This window comes from Ochotona princeps, chromosome 1, assembly GCF_030435755.1.
Source record: "Ochotona princeps isolate mOchPri1 chromosome 1, mOchPri1.hap1, whole genome shotgun sequence".
NCBI lineage: Eukaryota > Metazoa > Chordata > Mammalia > Lagomorpha > Ochotonidae > Ochotona > Ochotona princeps.
In genome coordinates, this window is record NC_080832.1 from 161,318,138 (window position 1) to 161,336,183 (window position 18,046).

At 46.9% G+C, this 18,046-nt stretch overlaps 3 protein-coding genes and 1 non-coding gene across 6 annotated transcripts in view; 1 reads left to right on the forward strand and 3 right to left on the reverse strand.

The window, feature by feature from the left end:
• The window catches only part of LOC131481031 (histone H2B type 1-C/E/F/G/I), a 160,688-nt gene that overhangs the window by 20,862 nt on the left and 121,780 nt on the right, over positions 1 to 18,046 (reverse strand). The window lies entirely within an intron of this gene.
• Positions 8 to 484, forward strand: LOC101529900 (histone H2B type 1-C/E/F/G/I). Its single transcript, XM_058668160.1, has one exon. It carries the CDS (start codon positions 22 to 24, stop codon positions 400 to 402), a length of 381 nt encoding a protein of 126 aa, XP_058524143.1. The 5' UTR covers positions 8 to 21; the 3' UTR covers positions 403 to 484.
• On the reverse strand, positions 6,182 to 6,252 carry TRNAG-GCC (transfer RNA glycine (anticodon GCC)). Its single transcript has one exon. It is a non-coding gene; the product is annotated as a tRNA-Gly (tRNA).
• On the reverse strand, positions 9,812 to 14,737 carry LOC101529643 (olfactory receptor 2B2). Of its 3 annotated transcripts, none has more exons than XM_058668058.1 (3): positions 14,698 to 14,737; positions 14,042 to 14,158; positions 9,812 to 10,873 (listed from the first exon to the last, which is right to left on the reverse strand). In XM_058668058.1, the coding sequence occupies exons 2-3, from the start codon at positions 14,053 to 14,055 to the stop codon at positions 9,910 to 9,912; spliced, it is 978 nt and encodes a 325-aa protein (XP_058524041.1). In that variant the 5' UTR covers positions 14,056 to 14,158; positions 14,698 to 14,737; the 3' UTR covers positions 9,812 to 9,909. The 3 variants fall into 3 exon arrangements, with proteins under 3 accessions (XP_058524041.1, XP_058524049.1, XP_004596588.1); XM_058668066.1 differs by lacking the exon at positions 14,698 to 14,737 and adding an exon at positions 12,742 to 12,808 and having other exon boundaries at positions 14,042 to 14,358; XM_004596531.2 differs by lacking the exon at positions 14,698 to 14,737 and having other exon boundaries at positions 9,812 to 10,862; positions 14,042 to 14,358.

The window sequence follows — 18,046 nt, forward strand, 5'->3', positions numbered from 1 at the left end:
AACTGTGACTTTTGTTCCGCCATGCCCGAACCGGCCAAATCCGCTCCTGCCCCGAAGAAGGGCTCCAAGAAGGCGGTGACCAAGGCGCAGAAGAAGGACGGCAAGAAGCGCAAGCGCAGCCGCAAGGAGAGCTACTCGGTGTACGTGTACAAGGTGCTGAAGCAGGTGCACCCGGACACGGGCATCTCGTCCAAGGCCATGGGCATCATGAACTCGTTCGTCAACGACATCTTCGAGCGCATCGCGGGCGAGGCGTCGCGCCTGGCGCACTACAACAAGCGCTCGACCATCACGTCGCGGGAGATCCAGACGGCCGTGCGCCTGCTGCTGCCCGGCGAGCTGGCCAAGCACGCCGTGTCCGAGGGCACCAAGGCCGTCACCAAGTACACCAGCTCCAAGTAGACGCTCCTGGGGTACCCGGAGACGCCAGCTTCAGACCCAAAGGCTCTTTTCAGAGCCACCACGCTTTCAGAGGGAGAGCTGTTGGCATTTAGCTTGAGTTGGCAATTTTAAATGTGTTAGTGTTGCAGGGTGGAAATAAAGGTTGGCAGTTTCCCCCCCCGCCCTCCCCGTTCTGGCAGGGTGGCGTGTTCTAGAATCTCGCAGTGTCCGGCAGTCTGGGGCATTGTTCCTTAGCGGCGTTCTATGTTGTGGGGTGATGGAATGGAGGGTTTTTTATTTCGCCCAGTTGCAGCATGACTACTAACGATTTGCGTTTACTTCGTAGCTGCCTTTTCTTGGCTTTTTCTGGCCTCCAGTTTTCCCAGGGACGTTTTTCCTCCAGGAAGCTGCCGCTCGTCTCAGCCTAAGGGCCAGCTCGGGTTCTTTCCTCCGCTGCCCCTGCCCTGTACCCCGGCGGCAGGGGTGCTGGGGCCGGGGCGGAAGCGCACGTGTTTGGACCCTTCGCCCTCCTCTGCGTTGGGGAGGGATGGCGGAGCCCGGACCGTGGGGCAGCAGCCCTGGTTCGAGGGTCCCCTCAAATGCGTAGTGAAAGTGGGTCGGCCGGTGTCCTGTTCTACCGCGTAAATACAATCAAATCCTGCTAAACAAAAGATGTTCGAAGTAAAACTTCACTTTTGCCAAAAACAGTGATGTCCTGATTTCTGCTGATCTCCAGTTTTGCAGTAAGTTGGGACATGGCAAAACTTTCCCCCCCGCCAATTTTGTGATTTTTATTTGATAATTTTCTATTGTCCAGCCTCGTCCAAATATCCTATGTAAACATTCGTATTTGTGCTTCACAAAAAGGCTTACTCAGTAGAAATGTATTTTCTGAGCCTCATGGATAACACGTGCCTGCGATCAACGGATCCAAGGGGTTGGTTTGTCTCTGCGGAAAGCGAAGGTTGCAAGCAGCGGAAGCTTTAATTTTTTTAATCTATTTTATTGTATTGTTGTTGACAATCTTTACATAGTTAATTACAGTTAAAGGTAAAAGGGGATATTGAGGGAGAAGCCCCACCCGGTTTCCCGCCCACCCCAAGTCCCGGATGTGGGGCATGCTCTGAGATATTTGCTCAAGTGGTGTTAATAGTTCTCCAGTTATGAATCGCTGCCAGTTTCGCTTGATGAGGTCGTCCACTGGTTGACATGGTCCATCATAAAGTCTCCGTTTGCCCCATGTTTCGCTGCCAACATATAGCTGAGATAAATGATTGTCCTATTCTGTCTTCTGTCTTTTCTTGGTTTGAGTTCTGAGTCCAGCAGTTCGATTGGGGAGATCTCCAAAGAAACTTTGAGGTATTCCCAGATTAGTTTCTTGTATGTTCTAGCAAGCACAGGGCCCGGCACAGTCCATCACCCCGATCAACTGGTGATTGCAATTGCTGTGTGGGTTCTGTTTTCGGTCCCGAGTTGCACTGGAACCAATGGGTGTTGCAGTCCAGTCTGGTTCGGCCCTTACATTGACCAGTGGGAGCTGCAGCCTAGTCGGGGCGACCCACAATAACCCGCACCAGGCCCGCCCCCTACCCTGGTTTGCCAGTATGTGTAGCAGAAGACCAGTCTGCCCCACATCCCATTTGGCTCTGGTACTTGTCAATGGGTATTAAAGCTTAGTTCTATCTAACCAACTCAACCATCCAGCCCTCACAGATGTTGTTGAGTGCCTCTCTATCTAGCCATCCCAGCTCCCGTCCTAGTTTTCATGCCCTCCCACGGGAATAGTGACGCAAGAAGGGGGAACCCACTTTTCCCTCCCAAGTCTCTCTGTCCCGGTTTATGCACTCTTTAGGTGGTCCTGTGATTTGACTCGACAGAATTAGTCCCCAGTGCCAGCTTCTGCCAGCTGATGCTGCGGCCCTGATCTAGTCCACATGCAGCGCACAGGTGTTGTAGCCTTGCTTAGTCGGGTCTGTCTCTATCCCAGCCCACGCTCTCCAGTGGGAGTAGCTGTCCGGCGAGGGGACCAGCCCCTTAATCCCCTCACCAGCTCTGCCCCTTCCTTCCTGGATCTCACGTGTGTTGGATGGGTGCTGCATTCATATCCAGTACAGGCAACCACGTCCTGGCATTCCATAATGTGTACTGATTTTGTCGCAACCAAACCCGGCTCATCCCACACTCTGTTCTGGTGATCGGATTTGCCAGTGGATGACATGAACTGATTCAGCCTGGTCTGCTCCTGACCCATGCCGAATGTATGCCAGTGGGAAACTTTCCATGGCCTATTCTGGGCTGTTTCCTATCATGCTTCTTGCGCTTGGAGCTGAAGCTTTTCAAACCCTTTGGTTTGTACCCGTCGTCGGGTGTCCTCATGAGTCCCTTTGCCTGTTTTCTGTGGCTGCTTTCGAAGTTACCAGTAACACTACACTAGAGGATTCTCCAAAAACACTTTGGAATGTAAGACTTATACTGAGATTCGTTTGAAAAAGTCACACAGAGATTTCCCTTCCCAAATGGCAGCATCGGCTTGTATGGTGCAGCAACTTCATCTGGATCCTCCGGGTCTCTCTCCCTTATGGTTGCAGGGATGCAAGCACCTGTCAGTCTTGTCCTGCTTTTCTGGGCGTTAACAGGAAGCTGGATCAGAAATGGGTCGGCCAGAACTAGAACCAGAACTATATATATGTCCCTTATGCCACAAGGCTGGCCCCCCTCCCTGCAGCCCTCCCACTCCCGAGTTGCGACCTCAATGACACTTAAAGAGCCATTTCTTATATTTTGATCTGGACATGCTAATCCAATTTCTCTCGTGAAACAGATACCCTTAGTGTTCAATGTTAGCCTTAAATGTAAAGTGGCGGGTCTGACGCAGTGGCCTAGTGGCTAAAGTCCTAGCCTTGAATGCGCGGGGATCCCATATGAATGCCGGTTCTAATCCCAGTAGCTCCATTTCCCATCCAGCTCCCTGCTTGTGGCCTGGGAAAGCAGTCGAGGACGGACCCTGCACCCGTGTGGGAGACCTGGAAGAGGTTCCAGGTTCCCGGCTTCGGATCGGCGCAGCACCAGCCGTTGCGCTCACTTGGGGAGTGAATCAACAGATGGAAGATCTTCCTCTCTGTCTCTCCTCTCTCTCTGTATATCTGACTTTGTAATAAAAATAAATAAATATTTTTTCAAAAAGGAGACTTTATTAATCAAGCTTGGTGATAATAGAGCACAATAGCAAATCACAAGTCCATAAGGAAATCCAACCAATCATAATCCAAACATAATCCCAAAAGGAACAAATGGTCATTACCCTTAAGTGCATCCATTAAGCTGAAGACCTATGTCCCAGCTTCCCCAACAATACAAGCTATCCTAAGAGACACGCAACAAAGAACCTGGACACACTTACAAAGCTGCAGGCAGTCACCTTTCCCTGGCTTCTCTGCCCACATTCCATCACTGCTAGGCCTCACCTCTCCTGGACTGCTGATAGCACACAGACCAGAAACAACATTATTGTATCCGTTGTCCCGTCTAAGCAGCACATAGGGACCATGCTCAGGGGATTACCTGTCCTGGGTCAGCCAAGAGTCGAGGTGCCGGAGTAATGGAAGCACCTGGCCAGAAAGAGAGTGAGGGCCCCTGCTTCAGAGGCCTTTTAAAGGGGCTTTGTGAGGGGAGTGGTCACACAACAATGCAATACCGTCCCCTCTCAGTTGATAGGTGAGACACAGGTGGGCAGGAGCGAATACCTAAGTGTTGTGGGCTAAGGAGTTGATTAGTGCTCATTGGGATGGGCAGGAACTGGGCTTGTAGCTAAAAACACCTAGACTTATTGGATTTATCTGCATCCAATATCCTGGCTAAATTAGGACATGGGGAGAGTGGTTGAGGATGGAATCGTACGGAGGGTGGAGGACACGGCCAAATTTCACTTGCTCACTGTCTATCACTGGCTGCACCCCATAACACTGGCAAGAGTCGTTTCAGTCTTGAGCGAAGCAGTGAACAAAGAGAATGCCTGTGGTGTCCAGCGTCCTAATTCTTTCCAAAAGATCCATGTGACTGTCCCCTGGTCATTTTAATGCGCACCAGACGGTTGGAACGTCTACACAGAAGCATTTTTGCCTTGTAAAGTATTAAGAGCCAGCCTAAATTCTCCACGCAGAAAGGGAGTTCTGAATACAAGGTATTCTAAGAGAAAACGAAAAACTGATACTTTAAATAGGACCCAGGAAAAATAGAAAGTTGTGCTGTGGTGTTGGGGGATTTTTATCTTCTGTCTACTAGAAATCACATGTGTCCCTGCTGATCTGTGGAGTTGCTAAAAATACAGCTTTAAAATGCATTTCAGACATAAATTGTATCGTCATGGATCCTGAACTTCAAATTCAGGGTAGGATTGCCCTGAGAGAGTGGACTAGGATTGCGACGAAATTGCAGAGTATTTACCTGGGGTGTTTGTGTATTTTTTTAATATCAAAGATTTATAAGGGCCATGGTATGGAGTGGCCAGTTAAGACCCAAGCTGCAGAGACAGAGCCCCATATGGGCTCAGCTCAAATCCCAAGTCCTCCACTTTCAGTTCAGTTCCCAGCGGATGGCCTGGGAAGGCTGTGGAAGCTGGTCCAGCTTCTTAGGCCCCTGCTGCTACAGAGACCGCCTGGAGGAAGCCCCTGGCCTCTGGCTTTGAACTGCCTCAGCTCCTAGCATTGCAGCCATTTGAGAAGCGAACCAGCAGATGGAAGATCTTAAGATCTTTCTCTTTCTCTCCCCCTTTCTTTGTAAATCTGCTTTTGAACTAAAAAATAAATTTTTAACAGTAAATAACGTTTAAAAATATTTATAATCAATATATTGTAATGTTAAAATAACATGATTTTTGGACTCTTCTGTAACTTACAGAAATGTAAAAGAAGGTGAAGAATGTCCAACACTCGTGTTTGGTGAATGAGAAATTGTGATTTAAATAAAACAAAGCAAAATATTCACAACCTCCCTAGGACCTACTGTGTGCCAGGCTGTGTTCTAGGGATACCGACAACCACGGCAGCCAAATAAAAATTGCTGTCCTTGTGAATTTTGTTTTCATTGGGGAAGAAAATACTAAATGAAGAACTACAATGAACTCTATGCTAAATGCAGAATTAAGGAGGAAAAGAGGAGTGGTGGAGATCGCTGGGAGTTAGGTCGTTCCCTCATGCCCTTAGCAAGGTCTTGCATGCAGTCCTGAGCCAACTACCTTGGGTGGACTGGTTTATCCTGGTTCCCCAACATCAGAAGCAGAGGTGAGGATCTTTAACCTGATACTAGTTCTCTGGCCCAGAGACATTTCCTATTTATGGTGGTTGCTCCAGAAAAGGGAGAAAAAAACATAAGGCTAGCAGAGGATGGTTTCGATCCATCGACCTCTGGGTTATGGGCCCAGCACACTTCCGCTGCGCCACTCTGCTACGGCTTGCACGTGGTTTGAGATCATCCTTTTAAAATAACTCACTCCAACTTTTTTTTCCAATTTTAAACAATTCGTGTTTTCCTAAGGACGATCAGTTTCATTGAAGTCTTCAGCGAAGAAAATGAGTTCCCAAAACGCTGACCTCAAATATCCTAGGAGTTGGCCGACACCTAGCTTTGTTAGGCCATCTGCCTGCTCCGAGTTTCTGGAAGTGGCGATCCCTGCTTTGTACTCCAGCAGCCAAAAAGGCTAAAAAAACTAAAAAAAAAAAAAAAAAAAGATAGGGATGGGTCAAAACCTGGAGAATAAAATTACTTAGAAGTGCTACACAGAGTAAAAAGAATGTAACACTTATGCATTGGCCGGGAATCGAACCCGGGCCTCCCGCGTGGCAGGCGAGAATTCTACCACTGAACCACCAATGCTTGCAGGAATGGCTACTTGGCTGACTGTTTAAATGCCTTTCCAATTATCCTAGGCGCTGCTTTAGTGACCTTTCTCTTCTTAGCAACCTGATCTTCAAAATGTGGTGCGTTGGGCCCCCCACATGGCCATGCATGAAAAAACGTCCCCAACTTTCTGAATTTGGAAGAGGAACAGGCCGGCATTCCAGCCAGGGTCCCGCCCCGTGCCCGGAAGGAAGGAGGGCCTGGGGGTGAGGAGGTGAGTAGGAGTTCCCTCCGGCTCTTCTATGCTCCTCTCCCTTGGTTAGCTGTCCTTTATTTAGTCTCTGGAATGTTTGTATCCAACGAGCCTTGGGCCACCTTTCTTTGCAAAACCCTCCTTCTCCCGCCCTGGGCCTCAGGAACGCCATCTGTCCCTGCTGCTGGAGGCCAGATTTCTCTTGGCACAATCTACCTGCGGGTAGATCCATAAAGTCCGTCTCCCAGTAAGTTGCACTTTGTTTAACCTGGGAGTCCTCTCTCTCAGCCCCTTCTACCTTTGGCCTCTGGTTTTTCTGCAAGCTAGGGACTCATATGTGAATCTTAACTTCCACGAGGAAAGGCGGTGAAGCTGGTTTTACTCCCAAAACTTCTGCCCTTGGCTATGGAGGTGGGGGAGGTACCCTATGGTACTTGCTGGGACCTGCCCAGCCCCAGAGGCAGGGCCACGCCATGCGCCATGGGGACTCCCTTCCAGCAGCCGCATCTGCTCTGCCTGTGGAACCTGCCGGACAGCACAGTGGAGTTTCCACACACTGGGCTGCTGGGCTGCTGGGCACGGCAGTCTCCCACAGTGGACGCCAGCTTTTTTATCTTCAGTTTCTTCAATCCCCTGAGGATTGTGAGCCGGGCAGATTGCACACTACCCAAGGAAGATGGGCTGTCAAGGGTTGTGGGTTCTTACTCCTGTCGTGAAGAAACCCTGGAATGTCCTCAGTGGGCATCAAAAGCCTGGGGTGAGCTTTCGTCACTTTTCTGCTGTTCCCGATGCGTAAAACACTGAATTCCTCCAAAACTCCGATCCCTCAAACCGCATCTGTACTGTTTCTTTTCAGTTACCCACAGCACTTGGATCCCCTGGGTTTCTGAGCCAGCTCTTGAAACGTCACTGTGTGAATAACAATTCAACTGTGTGTGATTCAGAATAGACATTGCAGGTTAGATTGTTCAAGAATACCCTCAAAAACAGCTTGGAGGTTGTTAAATTCGTCAGCCACCAGGGAAGGAACACATCAGCCGCACACGGAAAAGAATTTAGATGGCAGGTCCGTCTAAATCCAGGGAACTGCGGGTCACGGGCTTCCCTTCCCCTTGTAGCAGAAACACAGACGCGAAGCAGGGAGCTACGAGGAAGAACAAGAGCCAGGAAGAGCCGTGCAAGGGGGTCATCGGTTTGTGTCCATCCTTGGCACAGCAGTGATTTCACTGCCTGGGGCCGGTCAGAATTCTGTCCTTCTGGGTCCCTGCCTGAGGTTAGAGTAGCACCTGGCTCAAAGCAAGCTCCCCTCTCCTCCGGTAGCCACGGCACCCATCAGAAGTATTGCTACAGAACCCACAACTAAATCTGCTGGTCGTGTAACTGACACTGGGGTGGTCCAGGAAAGTAGTTGATTTGCCATGTGTAGGGTGTAGGGTGGCCATTGCCCAATGCCTGGTCTGTCCAGGGGATAAGACCGTGGGCCCTTAGCCTTCAGAGCTTGGGCAGGCATTGCAGGAGTGGCTCTGAGCTCCCTGGTGGGTGTCCCACTGACTGGTGGGTGCCTGGAAAAGCGGTGCAAGATGGCCCCAACAAATGGGCCTCTGACATTGAGTTGCTGAGCAGGGTGGAGCGCTTGCCTGCAGGCTGGAACCTGGCCCAGCCCTGGCTGTTTGTACCATCTGGGCAGTGAGCGAACAGATGGAAATTCCCTCTGTCTCCCTGGTTATTGTTTTCTTTTTCTTTTACTTTGCCTTTCAAATTAAGAAAGAAAGCAAGTGAGCAAGCAAGCAAAGCTAAATCAGGCCAGATATGGGGTCACAGTGGTGTGCGGTTGAGGATGAAATGGAGCCATCTGCTCCTAGGCTGGTGAGACAACAGCTTGAGGTGCCCAGTAGGTCCGCAGCTGTGTGAATGCTCTTGTGCTGGCTCCTGTAGACGAGAGATAGGTTTGGCTCAGGCGAGAAGAACCTGACTGCATCATCTTTGAGGTTTTACATCAGCGGGAGTGCTCCATAACAGTTGGAACAGTCCCTTCCTTTTAGTTCCTGGTTAAACTGGACATTTGAAGGACATTTAGAGAGAAGACATTCTATTGTTCCCACATTCTCGTCAGGCCTGTTGCACTGGCTCAGATGGTTACTAGGGTTAATTTTCTGGTTGGTTTCTGAATCTCAGGAAAATCAGCAATCAGAAAAGCTCTTTCCCCCATCATTTCAAAGGGGCTGAGTTTAAGAATGGCTTTAAGGGGGTTTGTATTGTTGCAATGTTCACATCCCATATGGGGGCCAGCTCAAGACCCAGCTGCTCCACTTTCAATCCAGCTCCCTGCTAACACATCTTCTGGGAAAGTAGAGGAGGATGGCACTTGGGCCCCTGCACCCACACGGGAGTCCCGGATGAAGCTCCTGGCTTCTGCCTCTGGTCTGGCACGACCCTAGCACTTCTTCAGCCTGGCTATTTCCAAGCAAGGAGTCCTTAAGGCAAGTTTGCCCAAGGATATTGTTGGACAATTTGTATGTCAGGATTCATCCACTCGTAGAGAAATAACTGTCAGGATTCTAGATGCAATGGCGCACAGAAGAATGAACCTTTGAGACACACCACGGTGTGCTGCCTGGCCACCTTAGCTGTCTAGGGGAGGAGGTTGTAGCATCAGGGTCTGCGGGGCCCGTGGGAACCACAGCTTCACTTATCCTTGCTGATTCCTCTCCACATCTCTATCCCCCCTCCCCACTGGGTTTCCTAAGGGGGAAGATGTTATAAGGGTTAGCAGGAGACGTATAGTGGGGAAATCATTCAAAGGGTAAGAAATGTATTTGAGTTGGGTCTAAAACATAGTTATAGCTTTATGTGGAAGCAGGGCTGGAATAGAACTCCCGCTTAGGAGAAGTACAGAGATGAACGACTAGAAGATCTGAGTGGAAGTATGTGAAAAAAAAAACTCTGACATGTGCTTTATGCTACGCTTTATACAAGAATATGAACACTCAAGCTGTGGACTTTACACCTATAAACAAAAAGGGAGGGCCATGGGTGATTTTAGGGCTTCTTTTGGAAACTGGACAATCTGATATAAAAATGTGTGTGAGACAGAGAATATGGAAACATCTGTGCATGCATCAAGACTTTCTGAGAAAAAAAGTTCCTAAACTAAGACTTTTCCCCACATACACAAAGCAGTGGAGTACAATTTGATACCTTTATGATTTCAGGGGGATGCTGTTTCGGGGGTGGTGTTTCATAAACGACTTGTGCCACAAATACGTTTAAGCACCAGATACAAATGTCATTTGAATGTTATTGACATGTTACCTGAAGAAGATCTCCCTCCCCATAATGGTTCTTTTTAAGAACAATGCAAATGAAACCAGCTGCAGAGAATGAAACGATGAAACAAAGCAAACAGCGTCTTTTACAAGGTCTGTCACTCTGCTGGCGTCTTATTTCTTGACTAAGACCCTTGCAACCAACCTCTTAAAAGCACCTTTGACCTCCTTGTTTCTGAGAGTGTAGATGAGGGGGTTCAGCATGGGGGTGATGATTCCGTAGAAAAGGGAGACCATCTTCCCCCGGTCCTTGGAGGCAGGCGACGGCGGCTGCAGGTACATATAGATGGCCGTCCCATAAAATAGCGTTACCACAATGAGATGGGAGCCACACGTCCCAAAGGCCTTCCGCCGGCCTTCTGCAGACTGGATCCTCAACACCGCCTGGACAATAAAAGCGTAGGATATGAGGATGAGCGTCACAGGTATCAAAAGGAAAAGCACGCTGATGAAGAACAGCTCGGCCTCGTTAGCTGTGGTGTCCACACAGGACAGCTGGAGCAGTGCCGGCACTTCACAGAAGAAGTGGTCCACTGCTTTGTGACCACACAGAGGCATCTGAAGGGTCCAGGTGGACTGCAGCACCGAATTGCTGAAGCCACTCGCCCAGGATGCGGCGGCCAGCTGCAGGCAAAGCCTTCGGTGCATGATGACCGAGTAGTGAAGAGGCCGGCAAATAGCCACAAACCTGTCCAGGGACATGACGCCCAGCAACAGGCATTCGGTGGAGCCCAATGCCAGGAAGATGAAGAGCTGGGCCACGCAGCCGCCGTAACTGATGACCTTGCGGGGGCTGCGAATGTTCACCAGTATCTGCGGGACTGTGCTGGTGGTGTAGCAGAGATCCAACAGCGAGAGGTTGGTGAGAAAGAAGTACATGGGGGTGTGGAGCCTGGAGTCGAGGCGGGAGAGGATGATGATGGCCGTGTTGCCTAGGATAGTCAGTATGTAAGAGACCAGAAACACCACAAAGAGCGGCAACTCCAGCCATGGTCGATCTGAGAAACCCAACAGAATGAACTCCTGTGGCACGCTCTCGTTGACCCAATTCATGTTCAGTGGGTTCGCTTTTGGTTTCCTCAAACAGAAAACGTCAGTAAGTTAACACACACATAGGTACTAAGTTAGTTACTTATAATCGATTTTCCCTAGTGACTCACTTGAACTTAAGGTTGAGCCATCCTATGGAGGGGACTTTCGGCGCAGCTGTAAAGTCACCTGTTGGGACGCCCAGATCTCATGTTCTGGCTCTTGACTGCAGCTTCCTGCTAAGGTGGGTGACTGCACAAGAGACTGGGTGCCTGCCACCCATGTGGGGGACCTGGGTTGGGTTCCTGACTTCTGACTTCAATCTGGTGGAGCTCGGCCTTAGCAAACATTCGGGGAGGGGATTGACAGGTGGCAGTTGCCCGTCCATCCATCTACCTCCAGGTTGGACCCTCTGCCTCTCAAATAAACACCTAAACTTAAATACGAAAAATGTATTGCTGCCAAACGTAAATATGAACAGATGTATTCCAAACTGCTCAATTATAACAGCCTAAACAGATTCATTTTCAACCTTTCTGAGAGCCATCACCAGGTTCTACATTGGCAGCATTATCTTTTGACATTTGCTTGCTTTGCAAATGCATTTTTTTCTTGTTAGGTGGATGTAGGCAGCGTTCCTGCTATTTGAAATGATCTTAATGTCACCTCAGCACTAGTGAGATTTCCCGGTTATAGTAGTCAGTTACAACTGCTTACGCTCTATTTCTCCTACTTAACCCCCGAGAGCTCCAGACCAATGAAACTCTCTGGTAAGTCATCAAGAACAAGTTCAGGAGACATGGCCTGTCCCTTTTAGAAGCTCATAGAATTTGGATAGGATTCTTTCACAGTGTGCTGCTTGGAGTCACCAGGCTGGACTGGCACACCTGCCTTTCCTAATGGTTATATTGCCCTGAGGAGGTTTCCTGCCCTTGGCCTTCAGGCTCCTCATTTGTGAAATTCTAGTTGTTCATCCATGGATGCTATCCAGGCTCTAGGACAGTGAAAGCAACCATGGGGATACAAGGTCTAAAGTGCTCAGGAAAGAATTTTACTCAAGATTTCCAGGACATTACATTTCCCAGGCTACCAATGGACATGCCTCTGTTGCTTGAAACTCAGCTTGCTTTTCCCTCTTTCATCCTCAGACCATCAACCCCAACACCAGGAGTCAGCAACCTTGGGATGTGAAGAAGGAATGAGACCTTCCCTGGGGGTTGCCTTGGCTCAGTGCCTGGCAGAGGAAAGCACAGACAACTGGGAAAATGGAACAGTGAAGCAAGAACCCAGTGACTTGGTGCAGAGGCCATGAAGCACCCTAAACTTCCAGCAGGTGCAGGGGCCATGGCTACAATCCCAGAGGACGCCTAATGTGACACTCTGAATTATTTATCATGATCAAAATATGCATTTCTCTATTGTACGCATGCTCATCCGAATGTTAATAATCTGTGTCTTATATATATATTTACTTATTTTGTCACCCTGTTTTCATCTGATAAAACATCCAAGGTATTTAGTCTCAGATGTAGATTGGATGTTCAATCTTCAAGTGAAAAAGTAAGTTATAAATCTATCAGTTTAACAAAGAAAATAATATTATGCAGAGTAATATGTAAATAAAAAAGTTATTTTAATCATTGCAGGAGAAAACCTTGCTCCTAGGAAATGGAAATGGGGAATATTAAAGCAGACATAAATTGACTTGTCTTTTGTTCTAATTTTCAATAGGCAGACGTTAGTTTTGTAATACATTTTTAAATCATGCCACTCTCCCATGTTGCCTGGGCACTCTATGCTCAGATCAGCATTATTTTAGTTGAGACTTTGATTCTCATAAAATTGTAAATCGTAATAAGACACTTAATGAATGCCTGAGAATTAATGAAGAATTTAGATTTTTCCAGTTCTTCATACTTCCTACAAGTTCAGCCAGAATCACAAGGAACTTCTTGGCAGGATGAATTGTGGCAGCATTTTGCATCTAATGGGCCAAAAAAATAAACAACCAAAGAGTTCAGGGACCAGGCAATTGGCATGAGTGCAGATTCACAGCTTCAGAGCCTCTGTGAGCTGCTCCAGGATGAACAGATCCTCCAGGCCCACACTCGGGTGACAGCAGGGCCTCCATTAACCCAGACCTGTGAGTTTATCCTTGTCAACCCGATAGTGTTTCTGTTTGGGTAAGTTTTGAGGTCTCCCTTGGTGCCACTACCCAGCCTATCTCTCATCCGTGGAGGACATTTGGAGGTGCTTTGTCCCCTCCCAAGCCAGACATTCAATCTGGCATCTCTGCTTGGGACTCAAAGACTGTCCAAGAAGCTCTTTCTGCTGAGGATCACAGAAATGGGAAAGAATTAAAGTCAACATTCGTTAACCAGTGGATACCCTCACTCTGATTCAGTACTTGTATTTGCAAATAAACTTCTCTTCCACCAGTGGAATGTATCATGCAGGTGTGTTTAGTGTCTCTGGTTATGTCATATCCCCTCACGTTGTGTTGTCTGGACTCAGGGAAGGGAAAGATTTCCCACTCCAGCATGAAGCACCAGAACAGAATACCTGTGCTGGGACAGGAAAGCAATGAGGGTGAGATGACCGATTTCAGAGTCCTGGACTCTCGAGTCTTGCTTCACTCAGACTTTGTGTCCACTTTCCAAACACACAGTAACCCCAAACACTGACCCACTCATGAGAGTAAATCTTTAAATACAGGAGCTGTGTTGTCATTTTGCATTTTAAGTAGTTTGAATTCTAATTCATACTGCTACTGTGGGAATGGACATGTTTGGTAACAACTAGGAAGCAAAACAAACAAAAACTCATATGTCCTTATCTGCATATCTGAGTTACATCAGATTGGCTGCTGGTTCCTTGCTCCAAACTGTGGCTAACTCCTTAAAAACCATACAGCAGGTGGATTCTCTGCTTTCAAGAAAACTACATTGCCGGATCCCTAGACAACCTGATTCTCAGTTTGAACAGCGGGCATTCAGCAAAGCGAAACATTTGAACTGTGTGAGATACCAAGCAGGGCAGAAAGGCCTTTGGGTTAAACTAAAGTTGACAGCAGAGACGTTTCAAAAAGCTGCTGCTGCTGGCACCCTTACGATGCTTCTCTGATCACCTTAGAGTATCTGACCCAAAGTGTAGAATATTTGTCTAAATGAATATTGCTCATACCCCCCCCCCCCTTTTTACTTGTGTTTTGGCTTACCTGACGTGGGTCATTTTCCTGTGGAATTTGCTCGCTCCATGTCTGAACTTGAACTTTCAGGATGATGAGGTTCAGCGGAGTCTTGGAGTGTTTTAGAGCTGCACCATGGAGAGAAAACTGAGACAAGGAAAATCAAAGAGTCATTCCTAAATCGTCCAGCAAGTCATTGCGCAACAGACAAGTCAGTAAACGGCCTCAGAGGTCAGTTTTATCTTCTGTGATGTCACGAGGCTGGCGTACCCCTTTTATCATGAAAAATGCTTCTTCTTGTATCTTAATGTCCTTGTGAATCTCTTGTTCTAGAGTTCCAGACATGGTGGTTTTCCCGAATGTAAGTTTGCTCCAATTTAAGTATATGTGCTGCCAAAGCAAGCACTGAATGTAAATTTGAAAATAGTCTTAACAATACAAGGAAGTTTGTCAAAAACAACATCCAGTTCATAAAAGTCAAATTTATAGACAAAAACCTGAATTTATGTGCTCCGAGGCATTTAATCATTTTTCCAAGATTCTAGAGCTAGTAAATTAAAGATTAAAACCAAAGACCAGCTTCCTCTAAAGTTCCTGTTTTCCACAGGCATTACAAATATATTCAGACAAAATTCAGCATTAATGCAGTTTCATGTAGTAATCTTTTAGAAGTACGCACAACTTACCTTCAAGCATCAGAGATAGATCTTTATGTTCAAGATCCTTATGTTCAAGAAGACTTGAATGCAAGTAAGACTGATTGCAGGTTCACCGGCACGATGACTTCTTCATGACATCACTCAGTTTGATGACATTTGTTGAATTCCTTTCTGCTCCATTCAGTGAATATATAGCAAGTTGTGGAATCTCCACTAGGAGCCAGTTGGACTGCAGACGACAGAAAGTGGAGTACTGGCACAGCATTGCTTGGAATTTAGGACACCAAATGCTGTGAGCATTTGTAAAGATTTTCTGTCATTTTCCCTGTCTCTGTCGATGTCTGCTGGGATCTCCGGCGGGGACCTCAGTCATTGCATTGCAAAGCTCCTTCCCGCACGCTTTATAGAAGTTAGCTCACATGCTCAGAGGACGGAGGGAGGAGTTCGTTAACAAGCTCCGCTCTCATCACCAACTAACTGGGCAAAAGCCCTTCCCTGGGGAATGAGCCCTTAGTGACAATGAGGACAGACCACCTGGTCACAAGGAAAACAGGATGTTGTCCTACTGAACTGAGTTTGGTTTTCTTCCATAGACCGGTCAGTGTGTTCCGCAAAACCATTTGCTTCCTGCTGTGAGGAAGAAATCCTTTATCCTTTTTCAATTTTGTAAAGTCACCAAACTTTTGATTTCAATGCCAGAAAACAGTTCATCCTGTAACTTACTTTAAGAACATCAGTTTATGATAGCTTTACATAATACAGCTTTAAAAAAAACTGATGCAGAGGGAAGCTATCAGGAAGCTCCAGAGCAGGACTGGGTGTGTCCCCTGCCTTTCAACCACCTTAAAAACCGTCACAGCACAGCCTTCAACCAAACCTGGAGACAACAGACTTTAGTCTTTCATATGCTATGACATGCAAGATAGCTTCAATTTCTTTTTCGAGATGGATACATCTGGAGACATGATTCTATGAAAAAATGATTTGGGGTTCATAAACTGATAACGTACAAGGTTTTAATAAATTTGGGAAAAATTGCGAATACCCCGTAGAAACATGACAGATTCCATAAATTGGTAGTTTCAAGAACAGCAAATCCAAATGACCTACAGATATCATCACGTTCTAAAATAGGAAAGGCTATAGTAATGTAATAACAAAATACACTCATTGGGGGTGGAAACAAAATAGCTGTATTGCTCCTGCAGAAGGAGAGAGAAAGGTCCTTCACATCTTACCAGTGTCTGTAACGTGTGGGAAGTCGGCAGAGAAGCAGGGAGAGTCCCTGGGAAGCAACGTGTGTCCTCAACCTCACACTCTCATTCCTAGCGATTTCCCCAAGGGAAGGAAACCAGCAGAAGGTAAGCATTAACCCATAGTACCGTGCGTTATAGAACCATTTTAAATGATTTCAAAGGGAGACAAGCGTAAGTCCTTAGGAAAAGAATGTGTTGAATTAATATATTCACTAGATGAAACAATGTATTTCCAGTTAAAATATGGAATTTAGCCCTAAGTGATGTCTTGGAAATATTTTCCTGATATTGATGAATGAGCTAAAAAAAAAGAAAAAGAAAAATGAGAAAGAACAGTGATTCTGGGAGCTGGTTTTTGTTAAGCTGCAAGAGCTCTTTTGTGAACACATATTCTATATCCTCTTGTGTAAATAGCAAGCTATGCTGCTCTACAAGAACCTTCCAGAAGCTGACATGGGGCAGAGGATTTATTGGTGGCTTGCGACAGTGGCATCACATGTGGTCGGACAAGAGACACTGTGGCTGCACTTCCAGTCCAGCTTCCTGCTGATGCACCTGGGAAAGCAGCAGACGGTCCAAGAGCTTGTCCTCGGCCACCCCTGTGGGAGACTCAGATGGAGTTCCAGGATCCTGGCTTTGGCCTGGTCCAGCCCTATGCTTTAGGAATAATCGTGAATGAACCAACAGCTGTTCTTTTTTTTTTTTTTTTTTTAAATTTGTTGTTCCCTCTCTGGTACTCTGCCTTTCAAATAAATAAATCAATGAATCTTTTAAAATCTTGCTTTAAAAGGAATCTTCCAAATAATTTTACTCCCAAGGATAAGTACTTTTGCATATGTTTGGAGAGTTCTGGTTGCTTTATATCTTTGCCAACATCTGATATTGTATTTTCAATTCTATATAAACTGATGGGTTCGTAGAGATAGTTTATTATGAGTTAATACAGCCTCCTCTTGCTTCATAATCGTTGACCTTATTCTTCTTTGGTGTCTGCTTAAATCTTCTCATTAAAAAAAAAAAAAAAATAGGGTCATGGGACCGGTACAGTGGCCTAGTAGCTAAAATCCTTGGCTTACACTCGCCGGGGTCCCATACAGGTACTGACTTGTATCCCGGCAGCTCTGTTTCCCATCTAGCTCCCTGCCTGTGGCCTGGGAAATCAGTCGAGGATGGCTCAAAGTCTTGGGACCCTACACCCATGTGGGAGACCTGGGAGAGGCTCCAGGCTCCTGGTTTCAGATAGGCTCAGTTCCAGCTGTTGCGGCAGCTTGGGAAGTGAATCAACGGGCACAAGATCTTCTTCTCTCTATATTTCACTTTCCAATGAAAATAAAATAAATTTTTAAAGATAGGATTATCCTTTGGCAATTGATGTATAATTACACTTTTATGTATGTCCTGGCTGTGAGTCCTTTGCAGATGCTTGATGTATGACAATTTTCTCCCAAATGTGGTCTGCTCCCCTATCTTGCTAAGAATATCTTTGCTGCTTTTTTAAAAAGATATTTTATTTTTGCTTTATTCACACACAGAGAAAGAAGGAGAGACAGAGAAAAATATTTTCCATTTGCTGGTGTTCCAAATGCCTCACTGACTGGAGCTGAGCTGAACTGAAGCAGGGAGCCTGGAGCTTCCTCGGGTCTTCTCATGGATGCAGGAGCCCAAGGACTTGACCATCCTCTGCTGCCTTCCCAGGCTCTAAGCAGGGAGCTGACTCAGAAGTGGAGCAGCCAAGGCTCAGAGCTGCACCGGGAAGGGGTGCAGACCCCCTCATGGTTTTTTTTAGGAGATGTATTGGAGTTGTATTACTGTCTTGGAGATGCAAGTGCTTTCACGGGACATCTTCGAACATATATGTATCTGACCTTAGAAAGTGCAGGTTTGTTAGACACCAAGGCAAGGAAATACGGTCTGGCGGACGGTAAGAGATCATTTGTAGGAAAACTGAGGAGCAGTCACCTGTGAGACTTTTAACTGTCCTGTGGTGGAGGTAACTTCGGGTCTTTCCAAAGTGAAAGGCAAAGAGTTGCGATTTGTATCCTGACTGCTGGCTTGAAGACGGAAGGTGGGGCAGTGGAATTGGACCCAGGGAACATCTTGATGCAACAAGCTAAGCTGCT